At 50.8% G+C, this 20,010-nt stretch overlaps 1 protein-coding gene across 3 annotated transcripts in view; it reads right to left on the bottom strand.

Moving 5' to 3' along the window:
• acss3 (acyl-CoA synthetase short chain family member 3) overlaps positions 1-17,685 on the bottom strand; it is a 125,768-nt gene extending 108,083 nt beyond the window's left edge. For all 3 annotated transcript variants that reach the window (XM_086009284.1, XM_086009285.1, XM_086009286.1), the window contains exon 1: positions 17,206-17,685. In XM_086009284.1, coding sequence (XP_085865410.1) covers positions 17,206-17,624 — 419 coding nt within the window. In that variant the 5' untranslated portion in view covers positions 17,625-17,685. The remainder of the gene's footprint in view (positions 1-17,205) is intronic.
• Positions 17,686-20,010: the final 2,325 nt, after the last annotated feature.

Here is a 20,010-nt window from a genome sequence, read left to right as displayed (position 1 = left end):
GGGGAGGAGATTGTGGAGGGGGGAGGAGATTGTGGAGGGGGGGAGGAGATTGTGGAGGGGGGAGGAGATTGTGGAGGGGGGAGGAGATTGTGGAGGGGGGGGAGGAGATTGTGGAGGGGGGGAGGAGATTGTGGAGGGGGGGAGGAGATTGTGGAGGGGGGGAGGAGATTGTGGAGGGGGGGAGGAGATTGTGGAGGGGGGAGGAGATTGTGGAGGGGGGAGGAGATTGTGGCGGGGGGAGGAGATTGTGGCGGGGGGAGATTGTGGAGGGGGGGAGGAGATTGTGGAGGGGGGGAGGAGATTGTGGAGGGGGGGAGGAGATTGTGGAGGGGGGGAGGAGATTGTGGAGGGGGGAGGAGATTGTGGAGGGGGGAGGAGATTGTGGCGGGGGGAGATTGTGGAGGGGGGAGGAGATTGTGGAGGGGGGGAGGAGATTGTGGAGGGGGGGAGGAGATTGTGGAGGGGGGGAGGAGATTGTGGAGGGGGAGGAGATTGTGGAGGGGGGGAGGAGATTGTGGAGGGGGGAGGAGATTGTGGAGGGGGGAGGAGATTGTGGAGGGGGGAGGAGATTGTGGAGGGGGGAGGAGATTGTGGAGGGGGGAAGGAGATTGTGGAGGGGGGGAGGAGATTGTGGAGGGGGGGAGGAGATTGTGGAGGGGGGGAGGAGATTGTGGAGGGGGGGAGGAGATTGTGGAGGGGGGAGGAGATTGTGGAGGGGGGAGGAGATTGTGGAGGGGGGAGGAGATTGTGGAGGGGGGAGGAGATTGTGGAGGGGGGAGGAGATTGTGGAGGGGGGAGGAGATTGTGGAGGGGGGAGGAGATTGTGGAGGGGGAGGAGATTGTGGAGGGGGGAGGAGATTGTGGAGGGGGGAGGAGATTGTGGAGGGGGGGAGGAGATTGTGGAGGGGGGGAGGAGATTGTGGAGGGGGGAGGAGATTGTGGAGGGGGGAGGAGATGGTGGAGGGGGGAGGAGATGGTGGAGGGGGGAGGAGATTGTGGAGGGGGGAGGAGATTGTGGAGGGGGAGGAGATTGTGGAGGGGGGAGAAGATTGTGGAGGGGGGGAGATTGTGGAGGGGGGGAGGAGATTGTGGAGGGGGAGGAGATTGTGGAGGGGGAGGAGATTGTGGAGGGGGAGGAGATTGTGGAAGGGGGAGGAGATTGTGGAGGGGGGAGGAAATTGTGGAGGGGGGAGGAGATTGTGGAGGGGGGAGGAGATTGTGGAGGGGGGAGGAGATTGTGGAGGGGGGAGGAGATTGTGGAGGGGGGGAAGAGATTGTGGAGGGGGGAGGAGATTGTGGAGGCGGGGGAGGAGATTGTGCAGGGGGGAGATTGTGGAGGGGGGACATGGTGGAGGGGGTGTTAGATCCGTGATTCTGAGAGTATGATGTTTTTCAATAACCACACGGATGCTGTAACTTAACAATCAACAGGTATTTACTGGAGTAGGGTAATCTCAAGACTGGGGTACAGAGACATGCTCAAGGCTTATATACAGGTGTGGTCACTGCCGGTACTACAGTATACAGGAGCTGTAAAAGTAGTTCTCAAAGGTACATACACTACAATTCCTCCCCTTTTAGATTAGTAGTACCCATAATATTCAAATAACAATTAACACTTTAACATGCACATTAAACAACAATAGTCCATTTATAGATTCAGTCATTGGGGCGGCTTCCTGATCCTTTCGGGATAGCGCCTTTCCTGAGGTTCTTGTTCTTGGTGCGGAGGCGATTCTGGCCCTTTTTCATCGGTTAGTTCATCGGGTTCCACTGCTACTGGTTCGGAGGTAGATGCTACCGGTATGTCGGGTTCATCCCCAGGTACGCAATACATGGGGTTGACTCGTTCCTGTGACGCTAAGATCTGATCAACGTGGTGTCTCACAATGTTCTCCCCGACATCCACTGTGTACATTAATGGCCCCTGCCGTGTGCATATCGTTCCGGGTTGCCATTTCTCTGTTCGGTAGTCACGGGCCAAGACTGCTTGTCCTATACTGAAGCTCCTTGTCGGCTTCTCATTGATGTGCTGGAATTGTTTATCCTCAACATTTCTTCGCACATTTGGTCTAAGCAAGTCCAGACGAGATCGCAACCTTCGGTTAAAGAACATCATGGCCGGGGTTTGGTTGGTAACTGCATGTGTCGCGTTTCGGTAGGCTAATAAGAAATTGTCCACCTTATGCTGTAGTGGAATTTCATCGTCGCACATGGCCTTTATCGCCTTCTTGAAGGTTTGTACAAACCTCTCAGCCAATCCATTTGTGGCTGGACGATACGGGGCGGATGTGTAATGCCTTACCCCATTCCTTCTCATAAATTTTCGAAACTCTTCGGACACAAACTGTGGTCCATTATCAGAGCAAATCTGCTCTGGCAAGCCGTTTCTGGCAAATATGGTCCGTAGGACTGCAATCGTTTTCTCTGTAGTGGTTGAGGACATTTTTATCACCTCAGGCCACTTCGAATGAGCATCCACTGCTATTAAGAACATTGAGTCCAAGAATGGACCAGCAAAATCAATATGCACCCGTTGCCATGGAGAGGAGGGCCACTCCCATGGGTGTAGAGGGGCATGTGGTGGTGCATTTTGGACCTTCTGGCATCCTGAGCAGCTCTTGGTTAGGTCTTCGATTTGTTGATCGATTCCCGGCCACCACACATAAGCCCTAGCATTTTCATTTTCACTCCCCCCAGATGACCTTCATGTTGCTCATTTAGCACTCTCTCCCTTAACTTGGGTGGAATCACCACTCTGGATCCACACATCACTGTCCCCTGGCATACTGACAGCTGTTCTCTTCTGGATGAGAATGCTAGCAACAGTGAGTCGCCATGTGTTGGCCATCCCCTCACCGTCAAATCATATACCCGAGACAGTGTCGGATCATTGTGGGTCTCCTTCTCTATATCCGCGTTCGTTACTGGCAATCATTCAATTATTCACGAATAAAATATCTCGATAGGGTCCACTGCTGGTGCTTCCTCCACAGTAGGCAGTGGCAGGCACGATAGCCCATCAGCGTTTCCATGCTGTTTCGTGCCTTTATATTCTATTTCATATGGATTCGCCCCTAGAAACAGGGACCATCTTTGTAACCGTTGTGCAGTCATCACCGGAACGCCCTTCTTTGGATTAAAGATGGAGACAAGTGGTTGGTGGTCAGTCAGCAAGGTGAACTTCTGCCCATGCAGATAGTGGTTGAATTTTTTTACTCCCCATACTAGGCTGAGGGCCTCCCTGTCAATCTGGGCGTAGTTGCGCTCGGCTGAGGTTAGTGACTGAGATGCAAAGGCTACTGGCCTCTCCAACCCGTCTGGGAATTTGTGCAACAGCACCGCTCCAATACCATAGGGTGATGCATCACATGCCAAACGAATTGGTACTGCTGGGTTGAAATGGGCCAACACCTCTTTTGATGTGATCAATTCTTTACACTTCTGGAAAGCTCGTCTATGTTCGTCATTCCACTTCCATGGTACCCCTGTTTGCAGTAGGGTGTTCAGTGGGTGTAATACCGTGGACAAATTTGGTAACAACTTATGGTAGTAGTTTACCAGCCCGAGGAACGACCTCAGTTGTGACACATTTTCCGGTGCTGGAGCCTTGACTACTGCCTCAATCTTTTCAGGGGACTTATGTAACCCCTCTTCATCGATGACGTGGCCACAATACGAGATCCGCTTCTGGAAAAACTCGCACTTGTGGCGATTAGCTCGTAGCCCATATTCCTTTAATCTGGTGAGCACCTTCTCCAAGTTGGCGAGGTGATCACTGTCATTTTCGCCAGTGGCCAGGATGTCATCCAAATAACACTGGGTCCCTGGAATCCCTTGCAGAACTTGATCCATCGCCCTTTGCCAAATAGCGGGAGCCGATGCTACCCCGAACACCAGCCGGTTGTATTGATAAAGACCTTTATGAGTGTTAATCATAAGGTATTGTTTCAAGGCTTCTTCTACCTCCATTTGCAAGTACACCTGGGCTAGATCAATTTTGGTGAAGCGTTTACCTCCAGATAGCAAGGCGAAAATATCCTCAATTCGTGGAAGCGGATATTGTACCGTGTGAAGGACTGGGTTCACTGTCACCTTAAAATCCCCACAGATGCGGACCTTCTTTGGTTCCCCAGGCGTATTACTCAACGACCTCTTCATTACACGAACGATGGGTGTAGCCCACTCGCTCCAGTCTACTCTGGACAGTACTCCTGAACGTTCCAACCCTTCCAGCTCTGCTTTGCCAGCTGGTCTGATCGCATGAGGCACTGGTCTGGCATTAAGATACTTCGGGCTTGCATTTTCCTCTATTTTAATCGTTGCTGTTATGCCTTTTAGTGTTCCGAGTCCCTCCTGGAACACTTCTTTTGTGTCAGTTAGCATTTTTGACAGTCGTCCAGGTGTGACGTCGTCATCCTTTTTGGCCTCAACCTTCAGCGCCTGTATGGAATGCCAATCTAATTGTATCTTCCGGATCCATTCACGTCCTAGCAGTGGTGATCCTCCATCTGGCAATACATATATATCCATTTTAGGTATTTCCTGGCCTTTATTTATCACTTTCACCCTTATTTTTCCTTTGGGGTAGACTTTTTGCCCCGTGTACGTCTTCAAGACAATCTCTGTAGCTTTCAAGGGTATATGTGAAAACAGCCGCTTGTAGTCCCTTTGGTTTATGACTGTTAGGGCTGATCCTGTGTCCAATTCCATTTTCACTTGGACTCTGTCTATCTTTAGTGTAACCCAGATAGTCTGGTGATCCTCCATTTTGGTTACCTTATGTAGTTTCAGACAACCCAGCTCCTTGCTTCCGGAGTCTGTATCACTTTTCTGTTCGTCTGAACTACTGTCCATCACCTGGTCTACCTTTTTGTACTTCTCCTGTGGCGATTTCGTACTGTTGGTTTTCTTCCCAGACCTGCAGACTCTTGCTATGCGTCCTGCTTTTCCACACTGTCTGCACACTTGGCCCTTGAACCAACAATCCTTCTGGTCATGTGTTGTTCTGCCGCAGCAATAGCACTTCCCTATTCCATAGGACATTTCATTGGTGCCATATTCTTGGGGTCTCCGTTGTATCTCTGCAGCACCCCTTGCGGCTGCTTCGTTTGATACTGCCATACTGAAAGCCTTGTCCAGCGTAAGATCCTTTTCTGATAGAAGCCGTTTCTGGGTTCCTTCACTTTGCAGCCCACACACAAACTTGTCCCTTAACGTATCTGCTAGTCCCGCTCCAAACTGGCAGTGTTTCGATAGCTTGCGCAGTTCCGTTAGGTACTCAGCATTGCTTACGTCTTTGTGTTGGTTCCTTTTATGGAACTTAAATCGTTCTGCTATCAGCAGCGGTGTGGGGTTTAAGTGGTCCTGTAGGATTTCTACTATGCTTTCGAAATTCTTGTTCACAGGCTTCTCTGGGGTTATTAGGTTTCGCAGTAGTTTTTGCACCCATGGAATTTAACAAAACCAGTGCTTTCCTAGCATCTGGCACTTCATTCGTCCTGCAGTACACATCAATACGTTCCACATATGTCGCCCAATCTTCGACTTCATTGTCGAACGTAGAGATACTGCCACTCTTCTGCATCCCTGGGTGTGATTTAACTGTCAAAAATGGCGTCTTCCGCGCTTCCCCTTCTTCTCCGCTGGCACAAAATGGCGTCTCCCGTGCTTTCCTTCCTTCCCGCGCTCGCCCTTCTTCTCCGCTTCGGCTTCTAAAAATGGCATCTCCCGCGCTCTTCCTTCTTCTCCGCGGCTCAATGGCGTCTCCCGCGCTCTCCCTTCTTCACCCCGCGGACACTGTTCAGCCCTTGAGCCCTGGCTGTGCTCTGCGCGTTCTTTTGTTTTTGTGCGCCTTTCCCGTTTCCGCCGCTCGGTCCTGAACCCGGCTGTTGCTTTACCCTCTCTCTCTCCGTTTTGTTTTTCCTCGACGCCACTCGGTTTTCAACCCCCGGCTGCGCCCTGTGCGCTTCACCCTCTGTCTTACCCCGTCGACACTGCTCGGCTTTCTCTCCGCCGTCGGTCGGCTCCAGCCGCCGCTGTCCGGGAAGGGTCGGCGCTGTACCTGTCGTCAGTCTATTGCTGATCGTCGTGGCTGGGGAACCAAGCCCGCCTCTCCACAGCCTCCCCTGCGATGTTCACTCTCTGCCGGACGACTGGGCGGTTGCTCATGGTCGACGCCCATGTTTCTGGCCTCGACTTTCTTCCACCGCCCTCCCGGAGCGAATCCTCGAAGGGAAATGCAGAGTTGCAGGTAGATTTGAATCGCCACTCGTCGCCACTGTTAGATCCATGATTCTGAGAGTATGATGTTTTTCAATAACCACACGGATGCTGTAACTTAACAATCAACAGGTATTTACTGGAGTGGGGTAGTCTCAAGACTGGGGTACAGAGGCATGCTCAAGGCTTATATACAGGTGTGGTCACTGCCGGTACTACAGTATACAGGAGCTGTAAAAGTAGTTCTCTCTCAAAGGTACATACACTACAGGGGGAGAATGCGGAGGGGCGGGGGGGGGGGAGAGATCGCGGAGGGGGGGGGAGAGATCGCGGAGGGGGGGAGAGATCGCGGGGGGGGGAGAGATCGCGGGGGGGGGGAGAGATCGCAGGGGGAGATGGCGGGGGGGAGATCGCGGAGGGAGGGAGAGATCGCGGGGGGGGAGATCGTGGAGGGGGGGGGAGATCGCTGAGGGGGGGAGAGATCGCGGAGGGGGGGGAGGAGATCGCGGGGGGAGATCGCGGGGGGGAGATCGCGGAGGGGGGGAGATCGCTGAGGGGAGGAGAGATCGCGGAGGGGGGGAGATCGCGGGGGGGAGATCGCGGGGGGGGGAGATCGCGGGGGGGAGATCGCGGCGGGGCGGGGATTGCGGAGGGAGGGAGATTGTGGAGGGGGGGAGAGAGAGAGATTTAATAATAATTTAGCAGAATTAATAATATCTTTTAAAAATTAAAATGGCTAAATATTTGGAAAAAGACAAAAGTAAAAGAATATGGGGAAAAGGCAGGAGAATTCATCTTCGTGGATAGTGTTAGATCTGTGGTTCAGTGGATAAATAATTACACGGATGCTGTACATAAACAAACAACAGGTCTTTACTGGAGGAGGGTCATCTCTAGACTGGTGTACAGAGGCATGCGCACAGCTTATATACCGGTGTGATTACTGCCGGTACTACAGTATACAGGAGCTGTAAAAAGTAGTTCTGACTTAAAGCACATACACTACAATTCCTCCCTTTTTAGATTAATACCCCCTTAATATTCAAACAATAATTACATTTTTACATGTACATTTAATAACAAAAGTCCATTTATAGATTCAGTCTTTGGGGCGGCTTCCTGACCCTTTCGGGATAGCGCCTTTCCGGAGGTTCTTGTTCTTGGTGCAGAGGTGATTCTGACCCCTTTTCATCGGGTAGTTCTTCGGGTTCTACTGCTACTGGGTCTGAAGTAGTATGTCGGGTTCATCCCCAGGTACTCGAGACATGGGGTTGACGCCTTCCTGTGACGCGAAGATCTGATCGACATGGCATCTCACAATGTTCTCCCCGACATCCACTGTGTACATTAATGGCCCCTGCCTTGTACATATCGTTCCGGGTTGCCACTTCTCTGTTCGATAGTCACGGGCCAAGACTGGTTGCCCTACATTGAAGCTCCTTGTCGGCTTCTCGTTGATGTGCTGGAATTGTTTGTCCTCAACATTTCTTCGCACATTTGGTCTGAGCAAGTCTAGACGAGATCTCAGCCTTCGGTTAAAGAACATCATGGCCGGGGTCTGGTTGGTAACTACATGTGTCGCGTTTCGGTAGGCTAATAAGAAATTGTCCATCTTATGCTGTAGTGGAATTTCCTCGTCGCACATGGCCTTCATCGCCTTCTTAAAGGTTTGTACGAACCTCTCAGCCAATCCATTGGTGGCTGGATGCTACGGGGCGGATGTGTAATGCCTTACCCCATTCCTTTTCATGAATTTTTGGAACTCGTCGGACACAAACTGTGGTCCATTATCAGAGCAGATCTGTTTTGGCAAACCGTTTCTGGCAAATATGGTCCGTAGGACTGCAATCGTTTTCGCTGTAGTGGTTGAAGACATCTTTATCACCTCAGGCCACTTTGAATGAGCATCCACTGCTATTAAGAACATGTGGTAAACCACTGTTTGTATTCCACTGTGTACATGCCTGGACATGCCTCGGCTGACTCCTCCCACAAGTCCTAGTATAAAGGTGACTGCTCCCCAGCCCTTTGTATTTCTGGACCGGTCGACCACTCGAGGCAGACCTTCATTCTTTTGTTAATAAAAGCCTTTAGTTACTCTCTTAACTCTCAGTCTTTTATGAGTAATTGATAGCGCATCAATTTTATTAACAAAATTTTTATAAATGGAGAAGATCCTCACACCAGCATGCCTGGACTTAGATCATTGGGAGGCGGACTCACCCACCAAGTTTACTCACTGGCTTAAGTGTTTCGAAAAATTCCTGACCGCCTCCGCAGCAATCAAATCGGACGAGGACAAACTGGATGTCCTGACCTCCAAAGTGAACCACCGAGTGTACTCGGTCATCCAAGACGCGACCTCGTACGCGGACGCTATCAAGCTCAAGGACCAGTACACGCGCCCAGTGAACGAAGTGTACGCCAGGCACCTTCTGGGGAGTCGTAAACAACAACCTGGGGAATCGACCGTGGAATACCTTCAGGCACTGTCTGTGCTTGGCCGGGCCTGTGGTTGTAAGGATGTAAAGGCCGCCGTGTACACAGAGGAACTTATCCGGGACGCTTTTGTAGCGGGCCACAGATCCAATTACACCCGACAGCGACTGTTGGAGCAGAGTGACGTCGACCTCAACAAGGCCTCTGATCTCGCACTATCATTGGATGCAGCCTACCGGGGCATGGATGCCGACTCCTCTGCACCGTGGACGCCGCGGGGAATGACAGCCTGGGACACGGTAGGACCGCCTCATAGTGCCGTGCCACCCCAGCCACACCCCAGCAACAGCCCAACTACCGCAGCAGTGTCCCAAGGCCAGAAATGCTACTTCTGTGGCCAGGCAAAACACCCCAGAGCGCGCTGCCCGGCGAAAAACGCGATCTGCTCGGGCTGCGGGAAGAAGGGACACTACGCTAGCGTCTGCAGGGCCAAAGCCACCCCGAACCCCAGCAGCGCCGCGTGTGGGCCATGCGGGCCGCCATCTTGGACCTCCCCGGCCATGTGCGAACCACCGGTACAGCAGCCATTTTGGACGCCTCCAGCCACATGGGGATCATGGACGCCGCCATCTTGGACGACAGCCGGAACGCAGCAGGCCCCCAACACCGCCTCATCTGATACCCGCAGCGACACACCGACCCCTACGCTGGCATCCGTTACACTGGACCAAGCGAGACCGCACCAGCTGGCCAGTTCCACAATGGACATTAAGGTAAATGGCCACGATACAATCTGCCTTTCTGACTCTGGGAGCACGGAGAGCTTCATCCACCCCGACACGGTGCGGCATTGCTCTCTCCCAGTCCTGCCTGCGCACCAGCGGATTTCTATGGCCTCCGAGTCCCAGTCGGCGGACATCGGCGGCTACTGCGTAGTGACACTCGTAGTAGACGGGACCGTGTACGATCATTTTAAACTTCTGGTCCTGCCCGACCTCTGCGCTGCCGTCCTGCTGGGGTTAGATTTTCAGTGCCACCTTAAAAGTGTTACGATGGCGTACGGTGGACCCCTACCCCCACTCACAGTCCGCAGCCTGCAGCTCCCAAATTGCCCGCCGCGCACCAGGTGCAACCTCTCCACACTCAGAGTCACCCCCCCACCACTGTTTGCTAACCTCACCCCCGACTGTAAGCCCATCGCCACAAAGAGCAGGCGATACAGTGCCGGGGACAGGGTTTTCATTAAAACCGAAGTGGAGCGGCTCCTGAAGGAAGGGATTATTGAGGGCAGCACCAGCCCCTGGCGAGCCCAGGTTGTGGTCGTTAAGACCGGCGAGAAGCAGCGCCTGGTCATCGACTACAGCCAGACAATAAATCGCTACACCCTCCTGGACGCCTACCCACTCCCCCGCATAGCTGATATGCTCAACCAGATCGCGCAGTACCGCGTCTTCTCGACCATTGACCTGAAATCAGCGCACCACCAGCTCCCCATCCGCCCTGAGGACCGCCAGTATACTGCCTTTGAGGCAAACGGCCGCCTCTACCACTTCCTTAGGGTTCCCTTTGGCGTCACCAACGGGGTCTCCATCTTCCAAAGGGAGATGGACCGGATGGTAGATCAAAATGCGTTGCAGGCCACTTTCCCATATCTGGACAATGTGACCATCTGCGGCCGTGACTTGCAGGACCATGACGCAAACCTCGAAAAATTCCTCCGCACCGCCCAACTCCTGAACCTGACATACAACAAGGAGAAGTGCATATTCCGCACAAACCGCCTTGCCATCCTTGGCTGTGTTGTGGAACACGGAGTCATCGGCCCCGACCCCGACCGGATGCGTCCCCTTATGGAACTCCCACTGCCCCACTGCCTCAAGGCCCTGAAGAGGTGCCTAGGGTTTTTCTCCTATTATGCCCAGTGGGTCCCCTACTATGCGGACAAGGCCCATCCGCTGATCAAGTCCACCTCTTTTCCCTTGACGGCAGAGGCCCGCTTAGCCTTCCACCGTATCAAGGAAGACATTGCCAAAGCCACCATGCACGCAGTGGACGAATCCATCCCCTTCCAGGTGGAAAGCGACGCGTCCGACTTTGCCCTGGCCGCTACCCTCAATCAGGCAGGGAGACCCGTGGCCTTCTTTTCACGAACCCTCCAAGGCCCGGAGACCAGACACTCCGCTGTTGAGAAGGAGGCCCAGGCGATTGTGGAGGCTGTGCGTCATTGGAGGCACTACCTGGCCGGAAAACGATTTACCCTGCTCACTGACCAACGTTTAGTTGCTTTCATGTTTAACAACAAGGAGAGGGGCAAAATCAAAAATGACAAGATCTTGAGGTGGAGAATCGAACTTTCCACCTACAATTACGAGATCTTGTACCGGCCCGGGAAGCTCAATGAACCCCCGGATGCGCTATCGCGTGGCACCTGCGCCAGCGCGCAGATCGATAGACTGCGAGCCCTCCACAATGACCTCTGCCACCCGGGGCTCACCAGGTTCTTCCACTTCATCAAGGCCCGCAACCTGCCTTACTCCATTGAGGAGGTCAGGACCATGACCAGGAACTGCCAAGTCTGCGCTGAGTGCAAACCGCACTTTTATAGACCAGACAGGGCCCACCTGATAAAAGCCACTCGCCCCTTCGAGCGCCTGAGCGTTGATTTTAAAGGGCCTCTCCCCTCCTCCGACCGCAGTGTGTACTTCCTCAATATTATTGATGAGTACTCCCGTTTCCCGTTCGCCATCCCCTGCCCGGACGTGACCAGTGCCATGGTCATTAAATGTCTGAACGACCTCTTCACCCTGTTCGGTTTCCCCAGCTATATCCATAGCGACCGGGGCTCATCGTTTATGAGCGACGAACTCCGTCAGTACCTGCTAACTAGGGGTATTGCCACAAGCAGGACCACCAGTTACAACCCCCGGGGGAACGGACAGGTGGAAAGAGAAAATGCGACAGTTTGGAAGGCCGCCCTGCTAGCCTTAAAGTCTAGGGGCCTTCCAACGTCCCGCTGGCAGGATGTGCTCCCCGCTGCGCTCCACTCTATTCGGTCACTGCTCTGCACTGCCACTAACGCCACCCCTCATGAGAAAATGTTTGTCTTCCCAAGGAAGTCCACATCGGGGACATCGCTACCGCCATGGCTGACGTCCCCAGGGCCGGTCCTACTGAGAAGGCACGTGAGGACCCATAAAACGGACCCCCTGGTCGAGAGGGTCGACCTCCTCCACGCCAACCCCCAGTATGCTTACATTGCACACCCGGACGGGCGGGAGGACACAGTCTCCATAAGAGACCTTGCACCCTCGGGGGCCGCAGTAACCCACTACTCACTACCACCCCCCCCCCCCCCACGATCCGATATCCAGCCCCAGCAGACGGCAGGCCTGGGCCCCGCGACCCGCTCGATATCTACGAGGACGACACGCCTGTGCCACAGCACACGCAGGACTCGACGCCGGAAGCTCCACTACCCCTGCCGTCGCCACGCCGATCACAGCGCCAGACAAGACCTCCGGAGAGACTCCAATACACTAACTTTTAATACACTTCACCCCGCCGGACTCAATTTTAAACAAGGGGTGAATGTGGTAAACCACTGTTTGTATTCCACTGTGTACATGCCTGGACATGCCTCGGCTGAATCCTCCCACAAGTCCTAGTATAAAGGTGACTGCTCCCCAGCCCTTTGTATTTCTGGACCGGTCGACCACTCGAGGCAGACCTTCATCCTTTTGTTAATAAAAGCCTTTAGTTACTCTCTTAACTCTCAGTCTTTTATGAGTAATTGATAGCGCATCAGAACATTGAGTCCATGAATGGACCAGCGAAATCAATGTGCACCCGTTGCCATGGAGAGGAGGGCCACTCCCATGGGTGTAGAGGGGCATGTGGGGGTGCATTTTGGACCTTCTGGCATCCTAAGCAGCTTAGTTAGGTCTTCGATTTGTTGATCAATTCCCGGCCACCACACAAGCCCTAGCAAGGCTTTTCATTTTCACTCCCCCCAGATGACCTTCATGTAGCTCATTTAGCACTCTCTCCCTTAACTTGGGTGGACTCACCCCTCTGGATCCACACATCACTGTCCCCTGGCATACTGACAGCTGTTCTCTTCTGGATGAGAATGCTGGCAACAGTAAGTCGCCATGTGTTGGCCATCCTCTCACCGTCAACTCATATACCCGTGACAGCGTCGGATCATTGCGGGTCTCCTTCTCTATATCCGTGTTTGTTACTGGCAATCGTTCAATTATCGACGAATAAAATATCTCGATAGGGTCTACTGCTGGTGCTTCCTCCACCGTAGGCAGTGGCAGGCGCGATAGCCCATCAGCGTTCCCATGCTGTTTCGTGCCTTTATATTCTATTTCATATTGATTCGCCCCTAGAAACAGGGACCATCTTTGTAACCGCTGTGCAGTCATTACTGGCACGCCCTTCTTAGGATTAAAGATGGAGACAAGTGGTTGGTGGTCAGTCAGCAAGGTGAACTTCTGCCCATGCAGATAATGGTTGAATTTTTTTACTCCCCATACTAGGCTGAGGGCCTCCCTGTCAATCTGGGCGTAGTTGCACTCGGCTGAGGTTAGTGACCGAGACGCAAAGGCCACTGGCCTCTCCAACCCGTCCGGGAATTTGTGCGACAGCACCGCTCCAATGCCATAGGGTGATGCATCACATGCCAAACGAATTGGTACTGCTGGGTTGAAATGGGCCAACACCTCTTTTGATGTGATCAATTCTTTACACTTCTGGAAAGCTCGTCTACGTTCGTCATCCCACTTCCATGGTACCCCTATTTGCAGTAGGGTGTTCAGCGGGTGTAGTACCGTAGACAAATTTGGTAAGAACTTGTGGTAATAGTTTACCAGCCCGAGGAACGACCTCAGTTGTGACACATTTTCCGGTGCTGGAGCCTTGACTACTGCCTCAATCTTGTCAGGGGACTTATGTAACCCCTCTTCATCGATGACGTGGCCACAATACGAGATCTGTTTCTGGAAAAACTCGCACTTGTGGCGATTAGCTCGTAGCCCATATTCCTTTAATCTGGCGAGCACCTTCTCCAAGTTAGCGAGGTGATCACCGTCATTTTCGCCCGTGACCAAGATGTCGTCCAAATAACACTGGGTCCCTGGAATCCCTTGCAGGACCTGATCCATCGCCCTTTGCCAGATAGCCGGAGCCGAGGCTACTCCAAACACCAGCCCGTTGTATTGATCGAGACCTTTATGGGTGTTGATCGTAATGTTTCGAAGCTTCTTCTACCTCCATTTGCAAGTACGCCTGGGCTAGATCAATTTTGGTGAAGCGTTTACCACCAGATAGCGAGGCGAGAATATCCTCAATTCGTGGAAGCGGATATTGCACCGTATGAAGGACTGGGTTCACTGTCACCTTAAAATCCCCACAGATGCGGACCTTCTTTGGTTCCCCAGGCGTATTACTCAACGACCTCATTACAGGGACGATGGGTGTAGCCCACTCGCTCCAGTCCACTTTAGACAGTACTCCTGAACGTTCCAACCCTTCCAGCTCTGCTTCAACCGCTGGTCTGATCGCATAAGGCACTGGTCTGGCCTTCAGAAACTTTGGGCTTGCATTATCCTCTATTTTAATTGTTGCTGTTATTCCTTTTAGTGTTCCTAGTCCCTCCTGGAACACTTCTTTTGCGTCAGTTAGCATTTTTGACAGTCGTTCAGGTGTGACGTCGTCATCCTTTTTGGCCTCCACCTTCAGTGCCTGTATGGAATGCCAATCTAAATGTATCTTTCGGATCCACTCACGTCCTAGCAGTGGTGGTCCTCCATTTGGCAATACATATATATCCATTTTAGATATTTCCTGACCTTTATATGTCACTTTCACCCTTATTTTTCCTTTGGGGTAGACTTTTTGCCCCGTATACGTCTTCAAGACAATCTCTGTAGCTTTCAAGGGTATGTGTGAAAATAGCCACTTGTATTCTCTTTGATTTATGACTGTTAGAGCTGACCCTGTGTCCAATTCCATTTCCACTTGGACTCCGTCTATCTTGAGTGTAACCCAGATAGTCTGGTGATCCTCTATTTCGGTTACATTATGTAGTTTCAGACAACCCAGCTCCTTGCTTCCGGAGTCTGTGTCACTTTTCTGTTCGTCTGAACCACTGTCCATCACCTGGTGTACCTTTTTGTACTTCTCCTGTGGAGATTTCTTACTGTTGGTTTTCTTCCCAGACCTGCAGACTCTTGCTATGTGTCCTGCTTTCCCACACTGTCTGCACACTTGGTCCTTGAACCAACAATCTTTCTGGTCATGTGTTGTTCTGCCGCAGCGATAGCACTTCCCTGTTCCATAGGTCATTTTGTTGGTGCCGTATTCTTGCGGTCTCCGTTGTATCTCTGCAGCGCCCTTTGCGGCTGCTTCGTGTGATACTGCCATATTGAAAGCTTTGTCCAGCGTAAGGTCCTTTTCTGATGGAACCCAGAAACGGCTTCTTTCACTTTGCAGCCCACACACAAACTTGTCCCTTAACGTGTCTGCTAGTCCCGCTCCAAGCTGGCAGTATTTCGATAGCTTGCGCAGTTCCGTTAGGTACTCAGCATTGCTTTCGTCTTTGTATTGGTTCCTTTTATGGAACTTAAATCATTCTGCTATCAGCAGCGGTGTGGGGCTTAAGTGGTCCTGTACAATTTCTACTATGCTTCCAAAATCCTTGTTTACCGGCTTCTCTGGGGTTATTAGATTTCGCAGTAACCCATAAGTTTTTGCACCCATGGAATTTAACAGAACCAGTGCTTTATTAGCATCTGGCACTTCATTCGCCCTGCAGTACACCTCAATACGTTCCACATATGTCGCCCAATCTTCTACTTCATTGTCGAACGTAGAGATACTGCCACTCTTCGGCATCCTTGGTTGTGCGTTAACTATCCCCAATGGCGCCTCCCGTGCTTCCCCTTCTTCTCCGCTGGCACAAAATGGTGTCTCCCGTGCTTTCCTTCCTTCCCGCGCTCGCCCGTCTTCTCCGCTGCGGCTTCGCAAAATGGCGTCTCCCACACTCTTCCTCCTTCTCCGCGGCTCAATGGCGCCTCCCGCGCGCTCCCTGCTTCTCCGCGGCTCAATGGCGTCTCCCCTTGCTTCGCCCCGCGGACCCTGATCAGCCCATGATCCCTGGCTGTGCTCTGCGTGTTCTTCTCTTGATATTTGTCGACGCCGCTCAGTCTAGAACCCGGCTGTTTCTTACCCTCTCTCCGGTTTGCAGTATTTTTCCTCGACGCCGCTCAGTGATCAATCCCCGGCTGCGCCCTGCTCTCTTCACCCTCTTTCTTACCCCGTCGACGCTGCCCGGCTCTCTCTCTCTCTGCCGTCGGTCGGCTCCAGCCACCGCTGCTCGGGAAGGGTCTGCTCTGGACCTGTCGTCGGTCTCTTACTGCTCGTTGTGGCTGGGGAACCAAGCCCGGCTCTCCACAGCCTCCCCAGCGAAGTTGGATCTCTGCCTGACTGCTGGGCGGTTGCGCGCGGTCGACGCCCGTGTTCCTGGACTCGACTATTTTTTTAAAAAAAATTTATGTTGCAGGTAGATTCGCATCAACACTCGTCGCCACTGTTAAATCCGTGGTTCAGTGGATAAATAATTACACGGATGCTGTACGTAAACAAATAACAGGACTTTACTGGAGGAGGGTCATCTCTAGACTGGGGTACAGAGGCATGTGCACAGCTTATGGTTATCTCTGTGGCGTCGATTTCAGCTCTCCCGACCTTTGTTTGAATCTATATGCTACAATGATGTCATCAAGCTGGCTAGGCAACCAATCACATTGAAGGATTCTCAGTCAGCAAACCAGGAAGTAAAACGCACAGATTCTAATTTACTGCTTATAAATTTTACAGAGAGCAAAATGAAGATTGGGACACACATATGATTAAAAGTAGAAGCTGAATAAACAAACTTTAAGAAATATTAAAAACTTATAAATCTTAATCCTAATAATGGAAAGATTTGACATTCCAGAAATATAAAATTCTTTTTTCAGGGTCATTACAAACCCAGTTACACCTCTTTCAACAAGGCTCAACGTTTTAGCGGATTTTTAAACAGCGATATTCCATTGTAAAAAGGGGAAGTTTTTGTCAATTCAAGTGATTTCAATTGATTGCTGGCTCTGGGGAGTTCCACAGCGCAACCTGTGGCGGTGCAGGGAATGATCGACCACAATTTAAGGATTTCCATATTTAGCTGCTCATGCCCAAATCCTGAAGTTGCGGTCAGTTTCAGAGGGGTAATGACCACAAACACGGATAGTTTCGCCGTCGTTACCACTGCAAAATCCGACCCATTGGTCCAGGTGATTGATAACCTGCTTTAGTGTCCTTCTTACACTTTATGCCATCTGAACCACTCCCTAGGTTAGTTAATTCCATCTAACCTACTGAATGCCATATGTTGACTCCAAATTATTTATATTGGTCCACTGATTCTGTGTGTATGTATTGTCGTTAACCAAGCTGTTGATGAAGTACAGGGTTTTACAGTTTTAAAACGTAACTTACCAGCGCACAAAAGGTGGATTTGAAAAGTCCAGAGTTTTTTGCCATGGTTTGAACCACGAGATCTCTTGGGCACATTCGCTCCAGAACTTTTCTGGTTCTTCGATAGAAGTGCGAAATGCACTCTCGTAACTTGCCTGGGGGTCGATGGCAGAGTAGTGAAATCTCCGCCGGATCCCACCGTGTTGGAAGAGGTAGCGAGCTGCGATGTGATGCGGCGAGCGACCCAACGCAGCCCTCCACCCAGTCCACGGGCACTCCAATTCCAACTCCTGCTTATGTCTCGCGTTCTCCGCGATTCCCCTGGGGCTTTCGCCACGTTTACAACCTGCATTTCCAAACCGTGCAACCGTAGCCTGATCTGCATCTCTACACTGTCTCGCGAAGTACAGCCTGTTCACCTTCAGTGAACTTAATCGCATTTTTCCTAAACTTCACTCGCAGCTCACGGACTCCACGCGCGAATATTCAGTCTCAACTGTTGTCGTCACCCTTACCCGGTCGCGTCGATAAAGACCGCCCAGCGGCAGCAAAAGGAAGCGAACGTCACAGATAACAAAAAGTAAAATACTGCAGATGCTGGAAATCTGAAATAAAAACAGAAAATGCTGGAAATACTCAGCAGGTCAGGCAGCATCTGTGGAGAGAGAAAGAGAGTTAACATGGGCCAGAATTTGCGGTGGGTAATAACAGCAAACTAACGACATTTGCTGTTATTACCCCTTTGAAACTGACCGCAACTTCAGGATGTAGCAGTGGCTCTAAATGCGGAAATTCTGAAGTTGCGGTCAGTAATTCACTGCTCCGATAATGGCTGCGTTGTGGTCCCCCCCTCCATAGCTGGCAATCAGTGAAATCAATGAAACTGATGAAAACCTTTGTGGTAATATCACTATTAAATACCCAATTAAATGTTCGGCCTTGTTGGATTAGGTGTAACTGGGGTTTTAACAGCTTATTGACTGCTAAACAAACGTTTTTATTTTTGTGGAGTGCCAAATGTCTCCATTATGATAAAAATTACAATTAAAAAAAACATTTTAAGTTTGTTCATGATATTTCAGGTTCTACCTATATCCCCATGTGAGAATTCCAATCTTTGTTTCGCTCTCTGTAACACTTTTTTAAAAGTCTGGATAAAAGCAGCTTCTCATTTTCTGGCTGCTTAGACAGATTGTTGATGCCACAGTAGCATCACACTAGGGATTCCCACTACAGGACGCTGAAATCAATTGAACGAGGAAAAAGGCAAACTTCTCGCCACAGAGATTGCAAGATCTCTATGGGCAACTTTCTTTGGGGCCAGTGGCAATCGCCTTTGCTTCACTGTTGGCCGCAAATCCTGGGACAACGTTTCAGGTCAATGACCTTTTGTCAGAACCCAACAGATATTGGTAGCTGGTTATATTAATAGATGTGTAAAGGTGTATCAGGAGCTGAAAGTATACAGATACTATACCAATTTTATTTACCATGGTACAGTATCTCACACATAAAATAGGTTACGCAGTCTGCGATCTATAGTACCAGGCAGAAACAGCAAGCATTTGAGATATGAAACTGGAAGCGAAGCAGAAAATGTTTAGCAACCCTAAGACATGTTACATATTTAAGCAGGCTGGGTCACTTTTTGCTTGAAAAAAAAAGGCTGAGGGGCGACCTAATAGAGGTCTTTAAAATTATGAAAGGTTTTGATAGAGTGGATACAGAGAGAATGTTTCCACTTGTGGGGAAGAGAATAACTAGAGGCCATCAATGTAAGATAGTCACCAAGAAATCAAATAGGGAATTCAGAAGAAACTTCTTTACCCAGAGAGTGGTGAGAATGTGGAACTCGCTACCACAGGGAGTAGTTGAGGCAAATAGTATGGATGCAATTAAGGGGAGGCTAGATAAACATATGAGGGAGAAGGGAATAGAGGGTTATGCTGATAGAGTTAGATGAGGAAAGACAGGAGGAGGCTCGAGTGGAGCATAAACACCGGCATGGACTGGTTGGGCCGAATGGCCTATTTCTGTGCCCTATATCCTATGTAATCCTATGTAAAGCATACTCCTGTTCCATAACAGTCTACACAAGTGGAGTTCTTTTTTCCAAGGATAGGTTTTAGGCATAGGCGAGGGATAGCAAACCTGAGATTCAATCTCAGGTTGAACTGAATTGCTGCAATATTGGGGATTATTGCAGTGGATGTTTGACGGAATAGCATAGCCTGTATATAGGACATGTTTTGTGACGTGATCATGGTACATTATCCCTCCTCATCCACCTCGACCTTTTAGCACATTTGATACGATTGGCCAAGTCATCCTCCTGCAATGTCTCTCTTCTGTTGTCCACCTCTTCTAGACTGTCATTGCATGGTTCCAACTATCTGAAAATAGTTGTGCCTCTCCAGTAATGGCTTCTCTTCCCTCACCCACATCATCATCTCCAGAATTTCTCACGGATCTGGTCTTGGCTCGCTACTCTTCCTTATCTATTCACAGACCCTCTGCAACATCATCTGCAGGCACAGGGCCAGGTTTCACACATATACTGATGACACCCAGCTCTTCCCCTCCACCATTTCTCTTGATCCATCGACTGCCTTCATGCTGTCAGACTGTTATCCTACATCAAATTTTGGATTAGTTACAACTACCTCTAGCTCAACATCAGGAAGACTGAAGTCTTCCTCTTCAGCCTTGCCACAAATCTTTCTCCCTGGTCATACTCAGGCTAAACTAAACCATTTGCATTCTTGGCATTTTGTTCAACCTTGAGCCAAGCTTTAAATGCCAGGTCCTGTTCATCATTAATAATAC

Source organism: Somniosus microcephalus, chromosome 16, assembly GCF_052327205.1.
Source record: "Somniosus microcephalus isolate GS21.2 chromosome 16, FLI_Smic_1.0, whole genome shotgun sequence".
Taxonomy (NCBI): Eukaryota; Metazoa; Chordata; class Chondrichthyes; order Squaliformes; family Somniosidae; genus Somniosus; species Somniosus microcephalus.
The sequence above is the reverse complement of the archived record's forward strand: the minus strand, read 5'-3'. Positions and strand labels throughout refer to the sequence as shown.